Raw genomic sequence first — 24,853 nt, 5'->3', positions numbered from 1 at the left:
TATATTTTTCAAATGTGTATTAAAGAACGTAAAATAGTTTTTTCCATATATGAGCTAGAGCTCTGTATATTTGAGTACATGTATAATTCTTCACTTCTGTCATATACAGAAGTACTTTGGGTCCTTTGATGTTAGCTGAAAGTTTTAATGTAACTTTACTTATATTAAATAGACATTGCTGATGTTCAAAAAGAAAGGAAATTCTTTTTGAATGACTCAAGAGTTACAATAAAGAACTTCGGCATCTATGTCTTATTTTGAAAAGTGCTACCTAAAGATAGAAATACCATTCAACCCAGCAATCCCATTACTGGATATATAACCAAAGGAATATAAAGCATTCTATTATAAAGACACATGCGCACTTATGTTCATTGCAGTATTATTCACAATAGCAAAGATATGGAATCAACCTAAATGACCATCAGTGATAAACTGAATAAAGACAACATGGTACATATACACCATGGAATACTATGCGCCATAAAAAAGAATGCCTGTCCTTTGCAGGGACAGGGATGGAACTGCAGGCCACAATGCTTAGCAAACTAACACAGGAACAGAAAACCAAACACTGCATGTTCTCACTTATAAGTGGTTGCTAAATGATGAGAACACATGGACACAGAAAGGCAACAACACACATGCAGAACTTGTGGAGGGTGAAGGGTAGACGAGGGAGGGGATCAGGAAAAATAACTAATGGATACTAGACTGAATACCTGGTGAGAAATACTCTGTACAACAAACCTCCATGACAAAAGCTGACCTATGTAGTAAACCTGGTCATGTACCCCTGAACTTAAAATACAAGTTAAAACAAAACAAACAAAAAGAAAAACAGAAATACTACCTCTTGATATACAAAAACAAATGACCCAATTTAAAAATGAGTAAAGGACTTGAAGAGACATTTTAAATGTTCAACAGGTACATTAAAAATTCTCAACATTACTATTCATCAGGAAACAAATCAACTGATGAGGTTTTCACCTTACACCAGTTAGGATAGCTGTTATAAACAAAACAAACAAACACAAAAATATAACAAGTATTAGGATGTGGAGAAATTATAACCTTCTACACTACTTTTGAGAATGTGAAATTATTCAGTTGCTAATGGAAAATAGTATGGAGATTTCTCAAAAATAATAAAAAGTAGAACCATAATACAGTCCAGCAGTCCTACTTCTGAGTATGTACCCAAAGAATTGAAATCTGGATCTGGATGAGCTATCTGTACTTCAATGTTTTGTGTCGCATTATTCACAATAGCCACATTATAGAAAGAAACCAAATGTCCATAGACAGATGAATGGATAAATAAAATGTGGTATATACACACATTAATATATTATTCAACTTTTAAAAATAAGGATATCCTGACACTTGAAACAACACAGATGAAACCAGAGGTGATTATGCTGAATGAAATAAACCAATCATAAATGAACAAATACTGCATGATTCCACTTATGCAAGGTACCTGAAGTCTTCCAACTCATAGAAGCAGAGAATAGTGGTTAGCAGGGGTTGGAGGAAAAGGAAATGGGGAGTTCTTCTTCAATTAGTATGAAGTTTTGTTTATGTAAGACGTATTAATTCTAGAAATCTGCTGTACAGCATAATGCCTATTGTAAACAATACTGTACTATGCACTTAAAAGTTTTCTTAAGAGGAGAGATCTCATGTTAAGCATTCTTAACACAGACACACAGACACACACACACACACACACACACACACACAGAGAAACAAGGAAATTGGGAGGTGATGGATAGTGTATTACCTTGATTGTGGCGATGGTTTCGTGAATGTGTGCATATGCCCAAACTCATCAAATTGTAAGCATTAAATATGTTCAGTTTATTGCATATCAATTATACCTCAATAAAGCTATTAAAAAAAAGAGTTACAGTAAGATCTAGAGTTGTACTGCTGGCAATTCTACATCTTTGTAATACAACACTAGACACAGTCATGGATCACTTAATGACAGGGAAATATTCTCAGAAATGTGTTTTTGGGTGGTTTCATGTTGTGAGAATATCACAGAGTGTGCTTACACAAATCTAGATGGTGGAGCCTATTACATGCCTAGGCCGTATGCATAACCTGTTACTCCTAGGCTACAAACCTATACAGCACGTTACTCTATTGGACACTGTAGGCAATTGTAATATAATGGGAAGTATTTGTGTGTCTAAACATAGAAAAGGCACAGTAAAAGTACAATATTATAATGTTCTGAGACCACAGTCGTATATAAGGTCAGTCATTGAGTAAAAAGTGGCTATGGGGCATGTGACTATACTATATACTGTATTATAAAAATTTCCGGTGGCAGCCATCTCCTCCTCGGCATCATGGCCGCCCTCAGACCCCTTGTGAAGCCCAAGATCGTCAAAAAAAGAACCAAGAAGTTCATCCGGCACCAGTCAGACCGATATGTCAAAATTAAGCGTAACTGGCGGAAACCCAGAGGCATTGACAACAGGGTTCGTAGAAGATTCAAGGGCCAGATCTTGATGCCCAACATTGGTTATGGGAGCAACAAAAAAACAAAGCACATGCTGCCCAGTGGCTTCCGGAAGTTCCTGGTCCACAACGTCAAGGAGTTGGAAGTGCTGCTGATGTGCAACAAATCTTACTGTGCCGAGATTGCTCACAATGTTTCTTCCAAGAACCGCAAAGCCATCGTGGAAAGAGCTGCCCAGCTGGCCATCAGAGTCACCAACCCCAATGCCAGGCTGCGCAGTGAAGAAAATGAGTAGACAGCTCATGTGCACGTTTTCTGTTTAAATAAATGTAAAAACTGCAAAAAAAAAAAAAAAAAAAATTTCCCCTTTTACTTAACAATGTGCATATATCATATGTGCTAATGATACTGAATATAAATTATCTAACTATTACATATTAAAATAATTTAATTTAAATAATTAACAATTTTACTAATATATAATATCTCTTTAAAAATCTTAGAGTGAGTAACTTAGAATATTAATATAATAAACACATCTAGAATATTGTTTTTCCACAAAAGAAATACATTTACCTACTATTTATTAGAAAAATATTGAGAAGAAATTTTAGAAAAATTACTTTTTTAGAAGGTAATTGGTAATAATTATAGACAATTTTTTTATTGTTTAAAGAATTATCCATGCACTTTTCTAATAATAAGTGATACGAGGGCAGGGAGTGGTGTCTCACACCTGTAATTCCAACACTTTGGGTAGCTGAGGCGGGCGAATCATGAGGTCAGAAGATCGAGACCATCCTGACATGGTGAAATCCGTCTCTACTAAAAATTAGCCAGGTGTGGTGGCGGGCGCCTGTAGCCCCAGCTACTCGGGAGACTGAGACCGGAGAATGGCGTGAACCCGTGGGGCAGAGCTTGCAGTGAGTCGAGATAGCGCCACACTGCACTCCAGCCTAGGTGACAGAGCGACACTCCATCTAAAAAAAAAAAAAAAAAAATTTGGTTTGGAGTCAATACTAACTCTTTTCAAAATGAAATCACTGTTCTTTTTTCTGTCATCATAAATTAGATTTTCCTTTTTTAAAAATTCCTATAAATAGAATAATCCTGTATGAGCCTTGTTGCTGCTGGTATGTTTGGTTATCGTAATATTTTTAAAAATTCGTTTATGTTATTGCAGAGTAGTATTTAATCACATGAATGTACCATAAGTGTTTTATCCACCCACTTGTTGATGTCCATTTATTTGGGTTGCAACAAAATACTGGCTTCTATGAATAAAACTGCTAGAAATATTACAGTGCAAGTCATTTTATGAGCATATGCTTTAATTTTGCTGAAGTAAGAACCTGGAAATTTAATACATTTTATACGTTAGCTGTGTATTTAACTTTATATTAATATGCTAAAATGGTTTCCAGAATGACTGTGTCGTTTTACTCTTCCATCAACAATGTATTAGAGGTCCATTTTCTCCACATCTTCTCCAACATTTTGTTCTGTCACTTATTTTCAATTAGCTACTCTACTGCACATGAATTCGTGTTATATTGAATTTATGTGATAAATAGAATAAATTATGATGTTGACAACCTATTCATATGCTTATTAGTTATTCATATATCTTAGTTTTAAAATGCGTGGTGAAATATAAAGCTAAACATAAAAGCTAGAAAAATAAAGCTAGAATACAAACATAAAAGGAAATCTTTGTGATCTTGGGTTAGACAAAGATTTTTTAGGGGACCCAAAATAAGTAAGTAATTAAAAATAATTTATTTTCAATTATAAGTAACTTTCTTATTTATTTTTATTGTGTTTACAGCAACAAAGGGCTTTTATAAAACATGTGCAAATAACAGTTGCAAAGAAATAATTTTAAAATGCTTTTTTTTAAAATTGAGGAGGATTAAAACATTTTCCCAAATAATATATACAAGTGACCAAGGAGCACAAAAAAATTTAATATCATTAGACATGCAAAATTAAAGACTAAATTACCATTAGAAGGATTAAAATGTAAAAGACTGACGACACCAAATGTTGGAGAGAACTGGGAGTCTCATACATTTTTGGCTATGGTATGAACTGATGCAACCATGTGAAAAACAATTTGGCCATTTTGTCATAGAAGTTGAACATCCATTTACATAACAGTGCAGTAATTACAATCTCATATATGTAACTAAGACAAATGAACAAATATGTTTACAAACACTTTTTATGTTAATTTTCATAATAGCATTGCTCATAATACTCAAAACTTAGAAATAAACCAGAGTACCATCAATAAGAATATTAAGTGCTATATACATATATTCATGAACTCTAATACAACACAGCAATTAAAAGGAACAAACTATTGATACATGTAACAACATGGATAGTTCTCAAAAATACTGAGTTGAGTGACAGAAGTCAAATAATGAAAAGAACATACTCTAAAACTCTATTCATATGAAAATGTTTATGGGTCATAGGTTGCTCCCACGTTTACAGAGGAGACTATGAAAAGCATTGTTTCCTGGGATTCATCTTAAAATCTACCTACTGCACTAATATAGGGTGATAAATATCAGACCAGTGGTTGCCCCTGGAGTGGGGGAGTAACTGAGAAGAGACACAAATACATTTGGGTGATGAAAATGTTTGGGGACTTTATTTATAGTTTTCAAGACAGAATGAAGAGTACCCTTAGGATCTGAGTGTTTCTCTGTATGAAAAAAAAGAATAAAATAAGTTAATAAAATCTATTTTTACATAAGTATGTATATGCTAAACATTGTATTAAGAATAACATAATCATATATTTTAATCTTCACAATTACCCTATATGGTGAATATGATATTTATTCCCATCTTCCAGATTAGGAAACTGAGACTTATATGTCTTAAGTAATATAATTAAGTTCTGATGATTAATATATAAGAAATCAATGTTGAATATTATATTTATATAAATGTAGAGACAAATATATTGCCTTTCTCTAGAAGGCTATATTAGTGGATATATTTGGATTTTATATTAGTGGATAACTTTCCTTTCAAAGATTTAACTTATTCTAATATATATGATAAATCTGATGATGATTAGGAATGGAATTACATTGGTTGTTTAATAGTAGGTTAATTGACACATAACACAGATGGGGCTATAGGGTGGGTGAAGGTATAGAAGGTCCTGAATTGACAGAAGTTTATTTTTTCTTACCAGTATGCCAAGTAATGCTTTTCTTGTTTCTGTTGTCCAAGAATTCTAGTTTCTTGCTAAAGCAATTATTTTTATATGGCTAACTTGCCAGTTGTACAGGTTAACTGCATATACATTTACATAATAATTTATTTGCAAAGCCAAGAAAGCAAGTTCTGTGAATTTGTTCTGGGTCAAAGCTCCAGATCCTGATTACTGTTTATTGGGAGCTCAGAAGAGGGTCCAGGACTTGACAATGGTTTTATTAGTCTTGGTTGCTGGGGTGGCTAATTCTTATCTGGAAGGTTCAGGCAACAGTTACTGAAATTTAATCAGTAATGCTTTCCAAATGTAATCTTTATAGCTAATCAGCAAGGCTGATTAACACAATCATATGTGTTTATGAGTATTGGACCCAATTCTTGCAAGAAAAGACAATTTTATTGAAGAATACTATCAGCAAGTTAACACCATTAAGACTTATTTGTATTCTCTCCTGCTTTGCAAGGACATCTGTCATGCAAACAATGTGGTCCTTTCCATCAACTTAGAACAAGCTTCATTCCAAACACAGGAAAATCATTACAGTCTCATAAATTTACTGAATAAAAGACAAAAAGTTCTTGGTGAAAGTGGAGAAGTGGAAAGTCATTTTGGTAGGCTTATTACTTTGTACTCGTGAGATAATTAATGTGATTATACTACTTCCTGCACAAATCTTGCTATTATGAGGAGATGGAGGGAAGAATAAACTCAGGTTTGGGGATGATGGTTGTTTCAACTAAGAAAGTACAATCATTATGAGGACTGTGGGATAGATATTTATTACAGGAATTAGAGTTTGCCCAATTGTGGGAGGAAATGGGGAAGCAAGGTCTGAATGGTAATTGAAAGATCAGAGGAAAGATGCTCATTAGCCCTGACACAGAAGAAAAGGGTGTAGCTTTCTGGGAAACCTGAATATTAGAAATATCTCTATCCAGCTGCTTGATTAAAACTAAACAAAGGGATTGATAGGGAAATTTGGATTCTGAATGGTTTCTGCCACTATAAGATTACAGCAAAGTTCCTGGTAGGGGACTTGTGTCAGGAGAGATAGCAGCAGGAGAGGAGAGCTGCATAAGTGGGAAAGGTGGAAGACAAATTGGAACTCTTTCTTAAACCTACACCTGACCCTTATCATCTCTGAGAATGACCTTCAGAGAGTGAAGGTCATTCATTTTTTTTTTTTTTAATACTTTAGGTTCTAGGGTACATGTGCACAAAGTGCAGGTTTGTTACATATGTATACTTCTGCCATGTTGGTGTGCTGCACCCATCAACTCGTCAACACCCATCAACTGGTCATTTACATCAGGTAAAACTCCCAAAGGCATCCCTCTTCCTCCTCTCTTCCTCCTCCCCATAATAGGCCCCGGTGTGTGATGTTCCCCTTCCCAAGTCCAAGTGATCTCATAGTTTAATTCCCACCTATGAGTGAGAACATGCCGTGTTTGGTTTTCTGTTCTTGCGATAGTTTGCTGAGAATGATGGTTTCCAGCTGCATCCATGTCCATACAAAGGACACAAACTCATCCTTTTTTATGACTGCATAGTATTCCATGGTATATATGTGCCACATTTTCTTAATCCAGTCTGTCACTGATGGACATTTGGGTTGATTCCAAGTCTTTGCTATTGTGAATAGTGCCACAATAAACATATGTGTGCATGTGTCTTTATAGCAGAATGATTTATAATCCTTTGGGTATATACCCAGTAATGGGATGGCTGGGTCATATGGTATTTCTAGTTCTAGATCCTTGAAGAATCCCCATACTGCTTTCCACAATGGTTGAACTAGTTTACAATCCCACCAACAGTGTAAAAGTGTTCCTATTTCTCCACATCCTCTCCAGCACCTGTTGTTTCCTGACTTTTTAATGATTGCCATTCTAACTGGTGTGAGATGGTATCTCATTGTGGTTTTGATTTGCATTTCTCTGACGGTGAGTGATGATGAGCATTTTTTCATGTGTCTGTTGGCTGTATGAATGTCTTCTTTTGAGAATTGTCTGTTCATATCCTTTGCCCACTTTTTGATGGGGTTGTTTGTTTTTTCTTGTAAATTTGATTGAGTTCTTTATAGGTTCTGGATATTAACCCTTTGTCAGATGAGTAGATTGCAAAAATTTTCTCCCATTCTGTAGGTTGCCTCTTCACTCTGATGGTAGTTTCTTTTGCTGTGCAGAAGCTCTTTAGTTTCATTAGATCTCATTTGTCAATTATGGCTTTTGTTGCCGTTGCTTTTGGTGTTTTAAACATGAAGTCCTTGCCCATGCCTATGTCCTGAATGGTATTACCTAGGTTATCTTCTAGGGTTTTTATGGTATTAGGTTGAACATTTAAGTCTCTAATCCATCTTGAATTAATTTTCATATAAGGAGTAAGGAAAGGATTCAGTTTCAGCTTTCTACTTATGGCTAGCCAATTTTCCCAGCACCATTTATTAAATAGGGAATCCTTTCCCCATTTCTTGTTTTTCTCAGCTTTGTCAAAGATCAGATGGCTGTAGATGTGTGGTATTATTTCTGAGGGCTCTGTTCTGTTCCATTGGTCTATATCTCTGATTTGGTACCAGTACCATGCTGTTTTGGTTACTGTAGCCTTGTAGTATAGTTTGAAGTCAGGTAGCATGATGCCTCCAGCTTTGTTCTTTTGGCTTACGATTGTCTTGGCAATGCAGGGTCTTTTGTGGTTTCATATGAACTTTAAAGCAGTTTTTTCCAATTATGTGAAGAAAGTCATTGGTAACTTAATGGGGATGGTATTGAATCTATAAATTACCTTGGGTAGTATGGCCATTTTCACAATATTAAGGCCATAGAACACAAATGTTGAAGTGGAGAATAAAAGAGAATGATCTTGGAGACAAACTTAAAATGTGATAAGTTCACATCTGCTTAGAGGAAGAAAGGTGCATCTTTCAGAATGAAAGGTGAGCTTCTTATCCATGAGCATGGTATGTTCTTCCATTTGTTCGTGTCCTCTTTTATTTCACTGAGCAGTGGTTTGTAGTTCTCCTTGAAGAGGTCCTTTACATCCCTTGTAAGTTGGATTCCTAGGTAATTTATTCTCTTTGAAGCTATTGTGAATGGGAGTTCATTCATGATTTGGCTTTCTGTTTGTCTGTTACTTGTGTATAAGAATGCTTGTGATTTTTGCATATTGATTTCATATCCTGAGACTTTGCTGAAGTTGCTTATCAGCTTAAGGAGATTTTAGGCTGAGACAATGGGGTTTTCTAAATATACAGTCATGTCATCTTGACTCTCCAATTTTGTGTACATTTACTTTTGACTAACTCTATGCTGACACTTTAAAAGAAGAGCAATTATAGCCAACATAGTTTTCGGCAAAACCAAATCAATGATAGAATAATCTAGCACATAGGGCAAAGTCAACTTCTGGAAAGAATGCTGAGGTGATGGAAAAGCTTAGTTTAAGTGTACACCAGGTTCTGAGAGTTCAGTCAGAAACTGGGTTAACAACAAGGCATATGAAATTCAAATATGAATGAGCTTAAGAAAAGTGTTCTTGGTAAAATATGACAGTAGAGACAAGACAGATAATCCAATGGTAAAGAATTATGTTTTAATTTGACAGAATTTAAGTTCATTTCTTTGAATAGCTCTTTTTTTAATGGTGCAATCTGAAAGATGCACCTTTCTTCTTCTAAGCAGATGTGAACTTATCACATTTTAGGTTTGTCTCCAAGATCATTCTCTTCTATTCTTCACTTCAACATTTGTGTTCTATGGCCTCCTAATTGTGTTCCTTTGTGAAAATTATATATCTGCACACATGCATACATCTCTAAACAATGTTTAATCTGTTTGCAAGTATCTCATTAATATTATTCTACTACAAAACTTCTTCTAAAATGTTCTTTTTTTCCCTTAATATTTGGCTTGAGATTTAAGTTGGTAAACATGATTTAATTTATACATTTTAATTGTTATATTATTTTATTTTATTTATGTTATGTATAAGCCGTATATACTGAATTATTCATTCTAGTGTATTCTATTGCAGACACTCAGCAAAATAAAATTATCATTGTACTGTTATTGGGCATTTAGTTTGTTTCCAAGATTTCACTGTTGCATTCAATGCTGCCATAAACATTCTCAAACATTTGACTTTCTGCATGTCTAAAAGTTTTTCTGAGATGTGTAACTACAGTTCAAGATCTAGGAACAATTGATCAAGGATGTGTTGCTGAAGAAGATGACATTGAGTAGGTCTGCAAGGATGGTAGGCTTTGTGGAGTTGGAGATTGCAGAAGGACATCTGGAATGAAAGAAGCAAGAAGGGACAGGTCTTACAGAAAGCAGAGAGGAGTAAACAGAGGGAGGTGCATACTGAGAGAGTCTGTTGTTGCTCAAAATGTTGCCCTTAGTAAAGACAACCCTAATTGTGTCCATATGGGATGCAGAGAAGCTAGAAACTGATCGTAAAAACTTTGAGATACAAAAGATAATGCCTATAGAATGTGGAAAGGATAAAAGATTAAGAAAATTTTGAGAATCAACCCAGAATCCCAGAAACATTTACTGTGGACAGAGCTAAATCTGAAGGCAGATTGAATATCTTTAGTGTTCTTTGACCTAGTTGGCCAATAGTATTCATCATAGCTTGGGAATATTTTACATTGGAGATCCCAAAGATGAAGTTCCTGCTTCTGTAGTTAGAGGTAAGTGAACCCATATGCCACGGGGAAACATTTTCTGATCTTGTTTCTCAAAATAATGTATTTCAGATGTTTGCTTCTATATTCTCTCTTCCCTCAATCTTCAATTCATCCTGAGAACTAAAGGTTTATAGCTCACAGTTTTCATAAAAGATTTGTGACCTTTTATAAAAAGTGGAGCATATTGTTACCTATTCCTAAAACCTCACAGCTAACCACTCAAAGACAGATCATTGGAATAATTCCCATTTTAAATATGTAAATATTGGACTGCCAATTAGAGCTAAATAGCATTATTTAGTGGAAGGTAAATAGACAAAAATATTTAGACCTTGGAGTGAACATTGGAGCTTCCATTCTTATGGAAGTGAGAACTTTCAATGTGAAACCTTGTAATGTACTCCATTTCAGGTGACTGTTATAAATTAATCATAGCCATTCAAGCACCATGGCTGTGATTGGCTAGATAATAGACACATGACTCAGTTTGGGCCAAAGTTACTTGCTCTAAAGTCTCTGGTAAAAGTTTTTTCACTCCTTAAAAACTCAGGGAAATTATCCCCTCCACTTGTTCAAGTAGTTGTGTCAAAAAGTGATGCTTAGAACATTGACAGACATATTGCATATGATATTTTTTATGGATGTCAAATTGGAGGGTAGAACAAAACATGAGATATTTATGACCATGTTGAGCAACTAATTAACTAACCTTGGAAAACAGTTTCCTCACAGACTTCCAATGGTCTTTATTCTCTGTACATTTGAATTTCCATCTACTATCATTTCTTTTCAGATTGAAAGATATTTTATCATGTCTTGTAGTGACAAGCTTTTTCAGTTTTCATCTTTTATAAAAATGTCATTTAAACATTGCTTTACAAAGTTATTTTTACTGCATATAAACTTTCTGTCAACAATTTTTTTCTATTTTTCAGTTTGTTCTTTTTTTGTTGTTTTGTTTTGTTTTTTAGTTTCTGCACTTAAAATGTCACTTTAAATGACTTCTGGTTTTGACTATTTCTGATGAAAAGTAAACAGAATCTGTTTTCTTTGTTCTCGAACAAATCAATTTTTTTTTTGTCCTATGAATCTCATTGAGACTTGGTTTTAGGCTCTTTTTTGGGGGGATAGATCAAGAGTAGGTCTGATTCCTATCTCTCATCATACACAAAAATCAAATAAAAATGGATTAAAGACAATCTGAGGCTAAAACCATGAAATTACCTAAAGAAAACTCTAAGGTAACTACTAAAATAATTGGAATCCCACTTTGTCTGATATTAATATAACCACTCCAATTTTCTTCCAGTTGGAGCTTGTACCACCTATTTTTATATTCTTTTACTTTTATCTATGTCTTTGTACATAAAGGGTGTTGCATACGAGGGTGTTGACTTTGTATCAAGCCGGACAATAGTTATCTTTTAATTGGTGTGTTCCGACTATTTACATTTAATGTAATTATTCACATTGCTGGGTTGAAATTTACAATCCTTTGGTAGTTTTGTTCTATGTTGTGGATCTTTTTTGTGTCTTTGTTCCTCATTATTTTTTTCTGTCAACTTCTTGTGTTTTTATAAAACCCTTTAGTTTCACTATTGGCTAATTATTTATTAATTATGTCTATTTTCTTACTTTTATTTAGTTACCTTAGAGTTTACAATAAACATCATTATCATTAATCTTCAAATAATATTATACCACTTCACATATTGCTTCATAATTTTGTAAAGGGATACTTTCAATTCCCTCCTTCTGTCATTTGTGTTACTGCTACAATCAAAGGTTTCAAACAAGTGTCCTTATACAAGGTAATTGAAAGAGTTACTCTTGTGAAACTGACAAATATTTGGGGAGTAGAAATATTATTGGATCAAAAGGTTAAAAGGGGCTATGGAAATAGCTATGGAAAAAGAATATAAGCAAAATTCAGTCAGAAAAAAAAATTGGGCAATCACACAATTATAACACAAAAATGAAGATTCAAAAAATCAGCTTGAAAACTTAATACAGATATATACATGTATATATACTGGAATGTAAAATGAGCACAAAATTAATTTCTGTAATTCACTATTAGTTTAGGAAGCAAGAGGATTAACCTGTATAAATATTTAAAATAATTTTTTCAAAAAATTTAAAATTTCCATTGAAAAGGTTTTATTTGGGAACGATTTAGATTTCTTTTCTCACTTTAGACTAAGAAATGCCTGGTTTCCCTGATTAGCCATTGAATTTTATTTTTTGCTGAGTATACTTTTTAACAATATAGACATTCTAGAATTTATTTTACCTTTGAATTAAACTGATAATTTTTTTATTCATTTTATAGTTTGCTCCATAAAACACCATACTACGCACTATAAATGATAAAATCCAATTACTTTACTTTGAATTAGGACACTTTACTTTGAATTAGAATGTAGTGAGGTGAGTGCTATTATAGGTAGAAACATTTTATAGAAATAATGCCGAAATAGTACCTAATATTTCCTACTAAGGTGATATGTTACTATAATCTCATCATCAGATTTAAATCACATCAGTTGCTCCAAATATACCATTTATAGCAAAGTGATCCAGTTGAAGGACTCCAATTGCACATAGACTTTGTGTCCCTTTTGTCTCTTTCAGTCAAGAACATCTACTTACTCTTTTCTTAATTTGCATGATGTTGAAGTTTTTGAAGATTATAAGGCCAGTTATTTCACAAAATTTTCCTCAATTTGAGTTTGTCTGAAATTTCTTCAGGATGAGATTCATATTATGTATTTTTGCAACAGTAGAGATATTATGCCTTCTTATTGCATTCTGTGAATGGACCCACAATGACAATTTGTCCCATTTCAGGGGAAATTAACAGTAATCACCTAATGAGGGTGGGGTCTTTAGGCTTCTGCACTACAAAGATACTCAGTTTTTTCTCTATGTAAATAAGCATTTCATGGAGAGGTACTTTGAAACTACATAATTATCCTATTCCTCATCATATGATGAATTTAATTATTTATTTATGTCAGTGTAGATTCATAGGTGTTTATTTTAATCAATGGTTTATAATCCACTAATATAATTATTCCTTTGAATGCTCAGTGTGTTCCTGTTTGGATCAGTGGGAGATACTTTGAACTAATTTTTGGGTTCTTTTGACATGGCTGTATCATTCTGTCATCACTTTCTTATATTCTGGAATAACAAGATGTTCAATGCTCATTTGTTTTTTCTTTCCCCCTAGCCTTGGAATCAACCATTTCTCCAAAAGAGCTCCAATTTCATTTTCAGTAAAAATCGGTATATAAGGCCAAGTTCTGAGGTGTGCTTGTTAACTTTCAGGCCTTTCAGCGGACAAAGCTGGTAAGTAAATACATCTTTTTATATTTATTTCTCTACTTATTTACATTTATCATGTTTTAGGAGTCATACCAATAACCCAAAAGCAAATGAAATAAAAACAAAGATAAATAGTTGGGACCTAATTAAACTAAAGAGTTTTTGCCCAGCAAAAGGAACAGTCAGCAGAGTAAACAGGCAACGCACAGAGTAGGAGAAAATCTTCACAACCTATAAATCTGACAAAGGACTAATATCCAGAATCTACAATAAACTCAAACAAATCAGTAAGAAAAAAACAAACAATCTCATCAAAAAGTGGGCTAAGGACATAAATAGACAATTCTCAAAAGAAGATATACAAATGACCAACCAACAAACATACGAAAAAATGCTCAACATCACTAATGATCAGGGAGATGCAAATCAAAACCACAATGTGATACTGCCCTACTCCTGCAAGAGTGGACATAATCAAAAAATCAAAAACAGTAGATGTTGCCTTGGGTATGGTGATCAGGGATTAGTATAGAAGAAGTAAAACTGTCCCTATTTGCTGATGATATGGTCGTTTACTTGAAAACTCTAGACTCCTCCAGAAACCTCCTAGAACTGATAAAATAATTCAGCAAATTTCCAGATACAAGATTCTACACTGCTGGTGGGATTGTAAACTAGTACAGCCACTATGGAAAACAATGTGGAGATTTTTCAAAGAAATAAAAGTAGAGCTACAGTTTGATCCAGCAATCCCACTACTGGGTATCTACCCAGAGCAAAAGAGGTCACTTTTGAAAAAAGTACTTGCACTTGCATGTTTTTAGAAGCACAATTCACAATTGCAAAATTGTGGAACCAACCCAAATGCCCATCAATCAATGAGTGGATAAATAAACTTATATATATACACATATATATATCTGTGTCACATATATATGTGATATATATATCACATACATATGTGCTAGTTATATATGTGATATATATAAGATATATATATCTTGACATCTGTGATATATATACACAGATATATCTGTGTGTACATATATATCTGTGATATCTGTGTATAATATACACAGATACATATGTGTGCATGTATGTATATATGTATCTGTGTATATATATAAAACATCCACAAATAGAATGATCTCCAATGAGTGACTGACTAAATGAACTAGTACACTCATACATGGAATAGTACTCAGAAATAGTAAGAAAAAATCTCTATTAATACACACAGTATCCTGGAGGAATCTTTGGATAATTATGCAGAGTAAGGAGAGCCCATTCCAAAAGGGGCAGACTGTATGATTTCAATTATATAACAATCTTGAAATGACAAAATTATAGAAATGGAAAACAGATTCATAGTTGTCAGGTATTAGGAATGGTGAGAGTAGAGTTGGGAGTGTGAGAGGAAGTGAACGTGGCTACAAATGGCAGCCATTAGAGTTCCTTGTTGTGATGAAAATGTTCTATATCTTCACAGTATTAACATCAATTCAATATCTTGATTGTGATATGGTGCTACAGTTTTGCAGAACATTACCACTGGGGAAAACTAAGGTACATTAAATCTGTCTATATTTCTTCTGTAAAATCAAATATATGTGATTCTATAATTAATTAAAAATATAGGAAGAGATATAAGGAAACAAAGTGGAAACCAGCTTTCAAATGGAGCTTCTCTCTTACATATTCAGTCTAATTTTGAGCTGCCATTTTTTAATCCTAAGAGACCAGAGCTCTTGTTCTCTGAATATCAACCCCTATGTTCCTGTGGGCAAGTCTTGTGTGTACTCCCTGCCATGTCTCCATTCCAAACATGCTTCTACAGTGATAACAAGAAATATATCACAGATGATGTTCTCTTCTCAGTCTCTGCTGCCTCTGAAGTAGCTGACCTTAGTAACATCATGAATAAACTGCTGAAGGATAAATACGAGTTCTACACACATGTGGAGTTGATTTCCTTACTGAGGGCCAGTTTCTGCTAATTTCCTTGGTCAAACACGTGGACCTGGAGATCATCTCATCAGAAGAGATTCTGAAACTAGAATATGTGGAGAAGTACACTGCCCACCAGCCAGAGCAATGCATATTCTATGATGACTGGAGCAGTTCAATTAAAGGGTCAGAGGAATGTACCTTGACTGGTTCTTATGATAAGACTTCTGGGTTCTGATCCTTGGAAGAGAACTCCGTAATGATGGTTTTGAGACAGAGAGATGCTGTGAAAAATGTGGCCTGGGTGAAAAAAGACAGTATGTCTTGCTTATTACTGAATTCTTCCATTGATTAGAGTATTGTCTTATTGGAGTAGAATTTAATGAGAAACAGGGAAAGCCCTACACTGCTGCAGAGATCATGCGGAAATGTAGACTATATAGCTGTTGATAGCTCAGAAACTATATTTTGCAGTGGTTGATGAGATAAAATATTAAATATCTAGTTTACAGTTCCTATAGATAAAGAAGATGAAATGGGGGGAATCCACAAATTGAGAAAGAAACAGAAAACAGAGCAATTGGGACTAACGAGGACTCTTTTGCCAACCCTCTCTGGCCACAAGGAAGCAATTTCCTTAGTTCTGTGGTCAAATGTTGAAAGAATCTGCAGTGCATCTTGGGACCACACAATTAGAGTGTGGGATGTTGAGTTCAGCAGTCTTAACTCAACTTTGTCAGGAAATAAAGTATTGTATTTTCTATTCTCTACTTTGTAAATGTTTAGTATCTGGAAGCACAGACACACATATAAAACTGGGATCCCTAGACTAAAGATAGTTTTTTTGCTGTTGTTTTCCCCAATTTCACATACAGACGGGGTGACATCAGTAAAATGGTCTTCTATTCAGGAACAGCAGCTGATTTCAGTATATTTAAGTGACATTGTCAAGCTGCAGAATACAAGAAGTTTTAAGGCTCCATTCTATGATCTAGCGCTCATGAAGACAAAATTCTGAGTGTAGACTGGACAAACACAGGGCTACTCCTCAGTGGAAGAGCAGACAATGAATTATATTCCTACTGATATTCACCTATCACTTCCCATGTGGGGCATGAAGGTGAATTATAATTTGATCATAGAGTTTCTTTTTATAAATATTGGTAAAGAATCATGAAATTACATTGATGCAGATTCAGAAAGCAGCCTTTTAGATTAAAGTTTATATAATAGTTTCACCTTTTATAATAGTTAACATATCACTTTTTTATTTTATAATAGAATAGTTGGTGTTTACAAAATATAAAATGTGGCCTGCATTTACTACCCTATACAAACTCTTGAAAATAAACTGAATTTTTACTTCTTTTTAAAGGTATTAATTTGAGTTAAGATTTTCTTTTGAAGTTCCATAAAAGAGTACATTACAAATACAAAATAAAAACATAAACTTTAATTTTTAAGAAAGTGTGAGTGGTAAAGTTGTAGTACCTGTCTCCAGATCCCACATTCTTAACATTGCACTATATAGCTGTTTGCAGTGTTTTGTCCTGGCTGTTTTCAACAGTTTTTTTTTTTTAACATTACATTTTGTTTTGCTTTGTTTTTTTTATTATCTGATACTATGTTGATATTGTCTAGCATTTGTTTTTTCTAGACAGCACTGTAGCTATCTGCAATGTTTTGTCCTGGCTGTTTTCAACAGTTTTTTTTTTTTTTTTTTTTTTTTTTTAAACATAGTATTTTGTTTTGCTTTTTAAATTATTATTATCTGATACTATGCTGATATTGTCTAGCATTTTTTTTTTCTAGATGTCCCTTGAAGTTAATTCTAGTACCAGACAACTATATAAAACTTCAGGATTTAATGTGTACGTGCTCTGGGAATGTTGTGGACAAAAGGGTTTCGTTCCAAAGAGTTTATGGATTTTAAATGGGGAAAAGATAAGGAAGTAGCTGCTATGTGAGCCCATGTGAGACTGTTTATGATGGCCCTCTTTCTTCAGACTCATTCATGCCAATGCTACTTCCAAAAGGGAAAATACTCTGGAAGATTGCTTGGTCTTCTAACTCAATTTATCAAAAATATTCTTAGCATTAAAAAAAAAAATCATGATAAACGTTACTAGTTTCATTTGAAAAGAATGGGAAGGTAGAAAGAAATGTATGGATTCTTTCCTTTCCCAAATCAAGAGAATTGGTTGAATAATATGTCCTTTATTTTGTGAATTTTGTAATGTTCCTATCCAAGTTGGCAGGAAAGAGCAGATGGCCTTTTTCTTCTTCATTGATTTTACTGGGCAGGAGAAAATACCAAATTACCAAAGATATGAGGGGAAAATTTGAGAAAAATTAGAGTCAGAAAATGCAAAACCAGGATGTATTTGGTTTATCCAGAGAAACAGAACCAATAGAATGTGTGTTCATATAGAAATATATTTATTCATTCTAAATAATTGGCTCACCCAATTCTAGAGACAGGCAAGTCCAAAATCTACAAGATGGCCAACAGACAAAGACACAGGAAAGAGCTGAGGTTGCAGTTTAAGTCTGAAGACAGTTTATTGCAGAAATCAGCAAGAGCAGATGAAGTTTGATGACAGTCTGCTGGAAAATTTCCTCTTGCTGGAGTTTGGGGTGGTGATGGAATAGGATTTATCAAGCCTTTTTTTCTATTAAGCTTTCAACTAATCAGATGAAACCAACTCACATTATGTAAGGTAATCTGCTCTACTCAAAGTCCAATAATTTAAACGTAAATCCCATCCAAAAGCGCCTCACATAAATATCAAGAATAAAGTTGGACCAAATATCTGTGTAATGTGACCCAGCCAAGTTGACACATAAAATTAAGCATCATACAGAGAAATTACTTTAAGTTAGAAAAAATAGCTAAATAATGAGAACACATAGGCGCATAGAGGGAAAAACACACACTAGAGTCTATCAGGGTGGGAGATGGGAGAAGGGAGAGGATCAGAAAAAATAACTAATGGATACAGGCTTAATACCTGGTGATGAAATAATCTGTATAACAAACCCTCACATTTACCTATGTAACAAGTCTGCACATCCTGCTCATGCACCCCTGAACTTAAAAGCTAAAAAAAAGAGAGAAAAGACATAAATACTGAAAAGAAAAACTGCAGAAAATTCTACTCTACTTAGAATAGTAAATTCTTAGACTGAAGGATTAAGATGAAAAGGGATTGCTAGGAATGCACAATGTCCTGTTTGTAGAAGATGCACAGCAGTGAAAAAGAAAGATGCTTTATAGTTCTAGGACAGAAAATTATCTTCATTTTATCCAGCAGGTTTAATTTTAAGCAGCAACATTATTAGCAAATCTATAAAGCTCTTATTGTGAACCAAACACTCACCTAGATATTTTATACATATTAACTGACTGAATAATTATAATAAATTGAGAAGCAGAACTTATTATCCCATTGTTACAGATGAACTATCTGTAGCATGGAGAAGTTACATAAATTGCCCAAAGTCATAAACTTAATATATCTCAGACCTGGATTTGAACCTAGGACACCTAATGTTTGAGCCTGTGTTCTTAACCACTATCTTCTAACACCCTTGATTGTTGTAGCTGAGATTTTTTTTCACTTGACTTTGAATTCACTGCTGTAATATTGACAACACTAGCACAGCATGCCCTAGTTGGCTGGAGGAGAACTTGGGGTGTAAAGTCAGAATCACCATACCTGATTCTGTTTTCCAATTTGCCAAATCAGGACAATTACTGCTTGGAGTTATTAGGAGTTAAAGATAAAGTAACCATCACAGTGCTTTGTACACAACAGAACACAACAGTTTATTTCCTGTCTCTTCTTCCTGCCTTCCTTCCTGGTAACAATTTATTCCTCCTGCCTAATGTCTCTATAGATGTGTTAAGTGTTCTGAGAAAGGTGTGCATGCTATGTAAGTCAGAATTTCAAATCAAAGGGCTAGAGAACATTATGACCAGGGAATACCTGACATAGGAGTCATACATTGTTGAATGAATATGACTTAGGTTAAGACAGAATTAAAAACATGAATGGTTTAAGTAGAAAAAACAAACTCAGTTTCTCCCATTATACTGTCACAGCATGCTTCTGACACCACATGTGTGGGGATTTTTTCCACCAGCAAGCAAGCAATCAATTTTGTAGCACAGACCAGCCAGGTGTCTTCTACTCCAATTCAATTCTGAGACTCTCTAACCTGAGAGAGTATCACATCCCACAGATTGAGGACTCAGAGCCACAAGACAGCCCACATGTCAGACACTAGTCACAAATCCAGGCTTCCAGAATTTCAGACCAACTGGCTCAGCTTCAAGTTTGGTTTCCACAACCTCTTCATCAGGTTCTGTTAATTCGCTATAGTAGCTCACAAAAAGGGAAGCAAATAAATACGTAAGGTGAAATCCGGAAGGATCTTGAGCGCAGGAGCTTCAGTTTCCATGGAGTTGGGGTGTGCCCTGCCGACACGTGAATGAATTCCTCTTCACCCTCCTGTAAGCCTCTGTCAGTTCAGCTATCCAGAAGGTCACTGTAGCCCCTCCTCTTGGCCCTTTTCTTGAGACTTCATTGTATAGGCATGATTGAAGCATGGACAACCATGTAGAAATGTTATTGGACAAAAAAGGTGTGATCTAATACTAGTAGACTGAGTGGGAAAACCCAGCAAGGTCTGCCTGTTCAGATTCTTCTTGGTATCTCTGTACAACATTCTTTCCTTCTGAGTATGGAGCAGAACCCTTTCAGAAATTAGTCTATGACTTACAATCAGGCAAAGTGGGTCGGAGAATATCTTGATGGCCAGCTCCAAGACATAAAGGCAAGGGAAGAATATATTTTAAGTTTCTAGGGACAGCCTTGGGTAGAAAAAGGAGTAGGTGAAAGGAGGGCAGGAGAAGGTCAGAGATTCTATTTTCTGAGTCTTGTTTCTAAGGCCTAAAGTACCCCAACATTATAACCAGAGACTTTCACGTTTATCGCTAAGAGTCTGTTCCAAAGTTGCCTCAGGAATCAAAGAAAAAAGATGCTTTAACAAAAGATATCATTTTAGTCACTTAGTAAATAACAAGGACTATGGGGGTTATGAGATGGAAACCATAGAGGAAAATCAATACACACATATATATATATCACATGGTATAAGATGAAGAAAAACATTATTTTGTTTTTTAACTTGCAGAATCCTTACCTCTTCCTTAAAGTAAGGAATAATGTGATATTATAAGCTTTAGTTTATGGTTAAGTTAACATAAAATTTGCTTTGTAAACACAGCAAAGGATTTAACCCAAAAGGTTAAACCTAATTATGTCAATATATTTTACATTCCAGAGATTGACCCTAATTATGTCATATTTATTTTACATTTCAAAGAATTTTTTAAATTTTATTACACTTAAGCATATATATAGGCTTACATATACATATACTATACTATGTTTCAGTAGATATGTAGGTAGGTACATAGATAGATAATTATCTTTAGATTTCTACCCAACAGTGAGATTTTTATTCGTTATCTGTTTGAAAGCAGTTTCTAAAATAAAATAAAATAAAATAAAGACAAGACTGGAGTCATTTTCACCTAAAAATGCTTCTCAATTTTTTTCTTGACTGTGATTTTTCCTTCTAAATCTAAAGCCAAGCTGATAATTTATAATTTATTTTTAATAAGAATGCTGTTTATTTCAACTAGATTTTTCATAGTACTTAGCATAACTGTATATAATCACGGATTTATAAATTTTTCATTTCTTCTTTCCTAGATGGATTTTTACTGTTGATTATATTAATAAGATAAAAACTGAAATCTAAGATAACATCAGTGAAATTATCCTATTCGAAACAAATTATTTTTCTTTACTATGTTATTGGGAAGCAGCCTTTCCTTCTGTTTGGTTTAATTTGAACTTGATTTATCGATAAATTTTCTTAAAATTTCTGACATATGGATACACAATCTCTTATTTCATCAATGAGTTAGGATCATCACAGTAGATTTCTGGAAAATAGTTATGTATATATGCCTAAATTACCCTATTGTCTACAATTTCTCTTACTGGCTTTTAATTCTTTATGCCTTTAAACCCTGTATATGTCTATCATGGTTAATGCAGACATTCCACAACAATTTATTTTTCTTCTCAGTTAAAAGGAGATTTTTGTTTGGTTTGGATTGTTGTTGTTGTTGTTACAGGGAACAAAAACTTACTCAAATAAGCTCAAGCTAGTGTTTTTTTAATATGCCACTCTGGTCCCACAGACACCCATAGACAGATCAAGATATATCCAGGCCTCCCATAGAGTGCAAGTGGGAACTTGAAAGACATTAGGATGGACATTTATATTTATCATGGACCGGAAGTTCTTTCCATCATTAGATGTCCGTTCTTTTCTGTGTGCCTGAATCATTTTGTTTTTTTAATTTACTGCTGAATCTGAAAGGTTAACAGACTTAGTCTCATGGCTTCCAAATTCTAAATTTCTAAATGGTAAATCTAATTGCCCTGACTCATATTTTCATTAGAGCTTCAAAAGTCATAGGAAATGATGCAACCTACATCTTCTCCATACTTAACATCAAAAGAGTTATGTCCTATATATTTTAAATATACATCATTTGTATCTGTTCCTCTCTTGTCATGATTATGGGTGTTTCTCTGTTTTAGAACCCCCTTGCCTCTAGCTCAACTTTTATGGTGCCTTCTACCTGATGCCATTGCCTACAACTTTTAACTGATTTCATTGCATTTTCCAGGACACCATGAGTGTGCTTTTCCTAACTGTTGGGAATGAGGACTATCTGTCTGTAGGATATTGATGAGAATAATGGAGAATAGTAAAGAAGAATGAAAAATCATGAACTGTGGAATCAGGTAGACCAGATTTGTAATCTTGGCTCTTTCAATGAGTTATTTGTCACTATGAAATTTGCTTAACTTCTAAAAAGCTCTAAGTTCTTAATCTGAAAAATGTGTGGATTTTTTGCAGTTAAAATAGAACGTAAAATAGAATTATTCAAGAATAGGACAAGAAACCTGATAAAATGGAATGTTTTTTCATGAATACATGAATACCCGAGAACCCAGAAACTGGTCTGATTCTTGATGTAATAACTAAGAATTATGCTATGTCAGCACACTCTGAATAGTTTCAAAATGTGTCCTTCAGTAATTTTATAGTTGATATTTCACATAATTATTATTTTACAACCTATTCTTCTCACAGTATTATTTGGACATGCAAATGAGACCTAATTACTAAATAGGACAAAATTATTATAGATATTTATATTAAAATACTATATTTAAGGGTGCTGGAATGCTACTGGGGCTAACTTCTGTATCTGCTTATCATTTTCTAAAAAAGTACTTTGAACCTACAATGAAAATACAGCTACATTCCGGGTTTTTCCAGTGTGGATATGTTTTGTGCTATTTGTAGCATCTGAACAGTAATACGTTTGTGGTTAGAGAAAATTCTAGTGGCTGTCACCAGTGGGAAAGGTGGTATAGAGGAAATTAACTTGAAGCAAGGAAATAATAACAGCCTGAAACATGGATTTTCATTTTTATTTAGACAGTAATGTTCCCAGTCAATAATAGCATTTGAGGTGCCATTTATTTGAGATTTGGTTTCAACAAAGTTCCCAGTTTCAGATGTTATTAATTTCCCTCAGAAGCCACAGACTACCACATATTGCATAATGTTTGATTTATCTCTTTCAGAATATCGCACAAAATTTTATTTTCACTGGGGAAAAAGCAAAATAGAAAAACCATAAAAAAATGATTACTGTGAAAACTGGGTATTCTTTAGTGTAAAACTTTGGTTTTAATATCAAAATTAAATTTTATAGGAACCCAAACCTAAAAACACAAAGCTGAAAAACAAATTATACTTAGCCATTTAAGCTCCCATGTCTTGTGCCCTACATATTACTTACCCAATTTATATTATCAATTTCAAGATATAACATTTAGCAATTAATAGCTGAGAAAGAGTAATGGTACTCAAAGTTTAAAATAAGGCAACTTCAAATGTATACAGTAGAAATGTTTAGAATGATTTCTTAAAACTTCATTTTTTAAGAGCAAGTTTTTATTTACATGTCCATAAGAATCCATGTTTTTCAGAAAAGCCAGGGTCTCTGTCATTCCTCAATACTAAAGTCACATTTCTGTGTGTTGCCATCTCCATTCAACTGTGTCTAGCTGTCCCTGGACCAGGCTTATGTCTGGGCTAGACAACTAAGCAGCTAGCACATTCAAATAATACAAATTGGCCTTCTAGCCCTTAGGTGAAATCAAACTGACCCAAACTGATATGACTGCTATCACCTAAGGAATGGAAAGATACTGAAAAAATAGCCTCAGGTAATCTGCATCACACAATTAGAATTCTGGAATGATGGACTGAGTCTATGAAAAGAGAAATTCGTCCTGTCCTTCAAGGTAGTTCTGTATAATGCAGTGGAAATATATAATGTCCTCATATTAAAAGGGAGATATAACTTAAGAGTTTTTCTATGTAAAGTTGGAGTGACTATATATCCCCCTAAATCAAGCTTCAAATGAAAGAAAATGTCCAGTGGAAAGAGAAGTTGCTTAGCACAAATCCATCAAAGTGAGATCAAAATCCAGAAGGGAAAGGGATTTTTAAATACCATAAATGGTGTAGAAAGAGTTGTCAGACAACTCTTGGGAGGTATTGGGAAGTCCTTACATACCTTTTTGCCATAATTGGAAATGTATGAGCTATGAAAAAGGATAGGTTGTGACAGAAGAATTCAGTGAGAAAAAATATATATATAATGGAAATTATAGCAGCAAAAGAGACTGTGAGAAAATCTTACACCACCACCAAAAGAAGGATTCAGCATAATTTCTCCTGGTCTTGGTTTACTTAAACTCTATAGTGAGTGAGCAACTGAGCAAGCGAGAATGGCAACAGATATATAAAAGAAAATTTAAATTTTAAAAATTCCATAATAGGCAAGCGAAAGAGTTAAGAATGCCTAGGGAATTAGAGAAATCTAGTTAGTGACTAGCATCTTTTGAGATGTATAACTTAGTCCTTGAAGACCTAAAATATTTTACTTGCACTGTTGAAGTTAACCACCAAGAGAGTATAATCTTTCTGGGATTATGGTTTG

The 24,853-nt window shown here is 34.1% G+C and overlaps 1 protein-coding gene and 1 pseudogene across 1 annotated transcript; both read left to right on the top strand.

Annotated features, from left to right (window-relative positions):
* Positions 1–2,321: 2,321 nt before the first annotated feature.
* Positions 2,322–2,815, top strand: LOC103238804 (large ribosomal subunit protein eL32). The gene has a single exon (XM_008004156.3). It carries the CDS (start codon positions 2,367–2,369, stop codon positions 2,772–2,774), a length of 408 nt encoding a protein of 135 aa, XP_008002347.1. The 5' UTR covers positions 2,322–2,366; the 3' UTR covers positions 2,775–2,815.
* A 13,024-nt stretch (positions 2,816–15,839) lies between these two features.
* Positions 15,840–16,812, top strand: LOC103239511 (ribosome biogenesis protein WDR12-like; annotated as a pseudogene).
* The last annotated feature ends 8,041 nt before the right edge of the window (positions 16,813–24,853 follow it).

This window comes from Chlorocebus sabaeus, chromosome 11 (assembly GCF_047675955.1).
Source record: "Chlorocebus sabaeus isolate Y175 chromosome 11, mChlSab1.0.hap1, whole genome shotgun sequence".
NCBI classification, from domain to species: domain Eukaryota; kingdom Metazoa; phylum Chordata; class Mammalia; order Primates; family Cercopithecidae; genus Chlorocebus; species Chlorocebus sabaeus.
The sequence above is the reverse complement of the archived record's forward strand: the minus strand, read 5'-3'. Positions and strand labels throughout refer to the sequence as shown.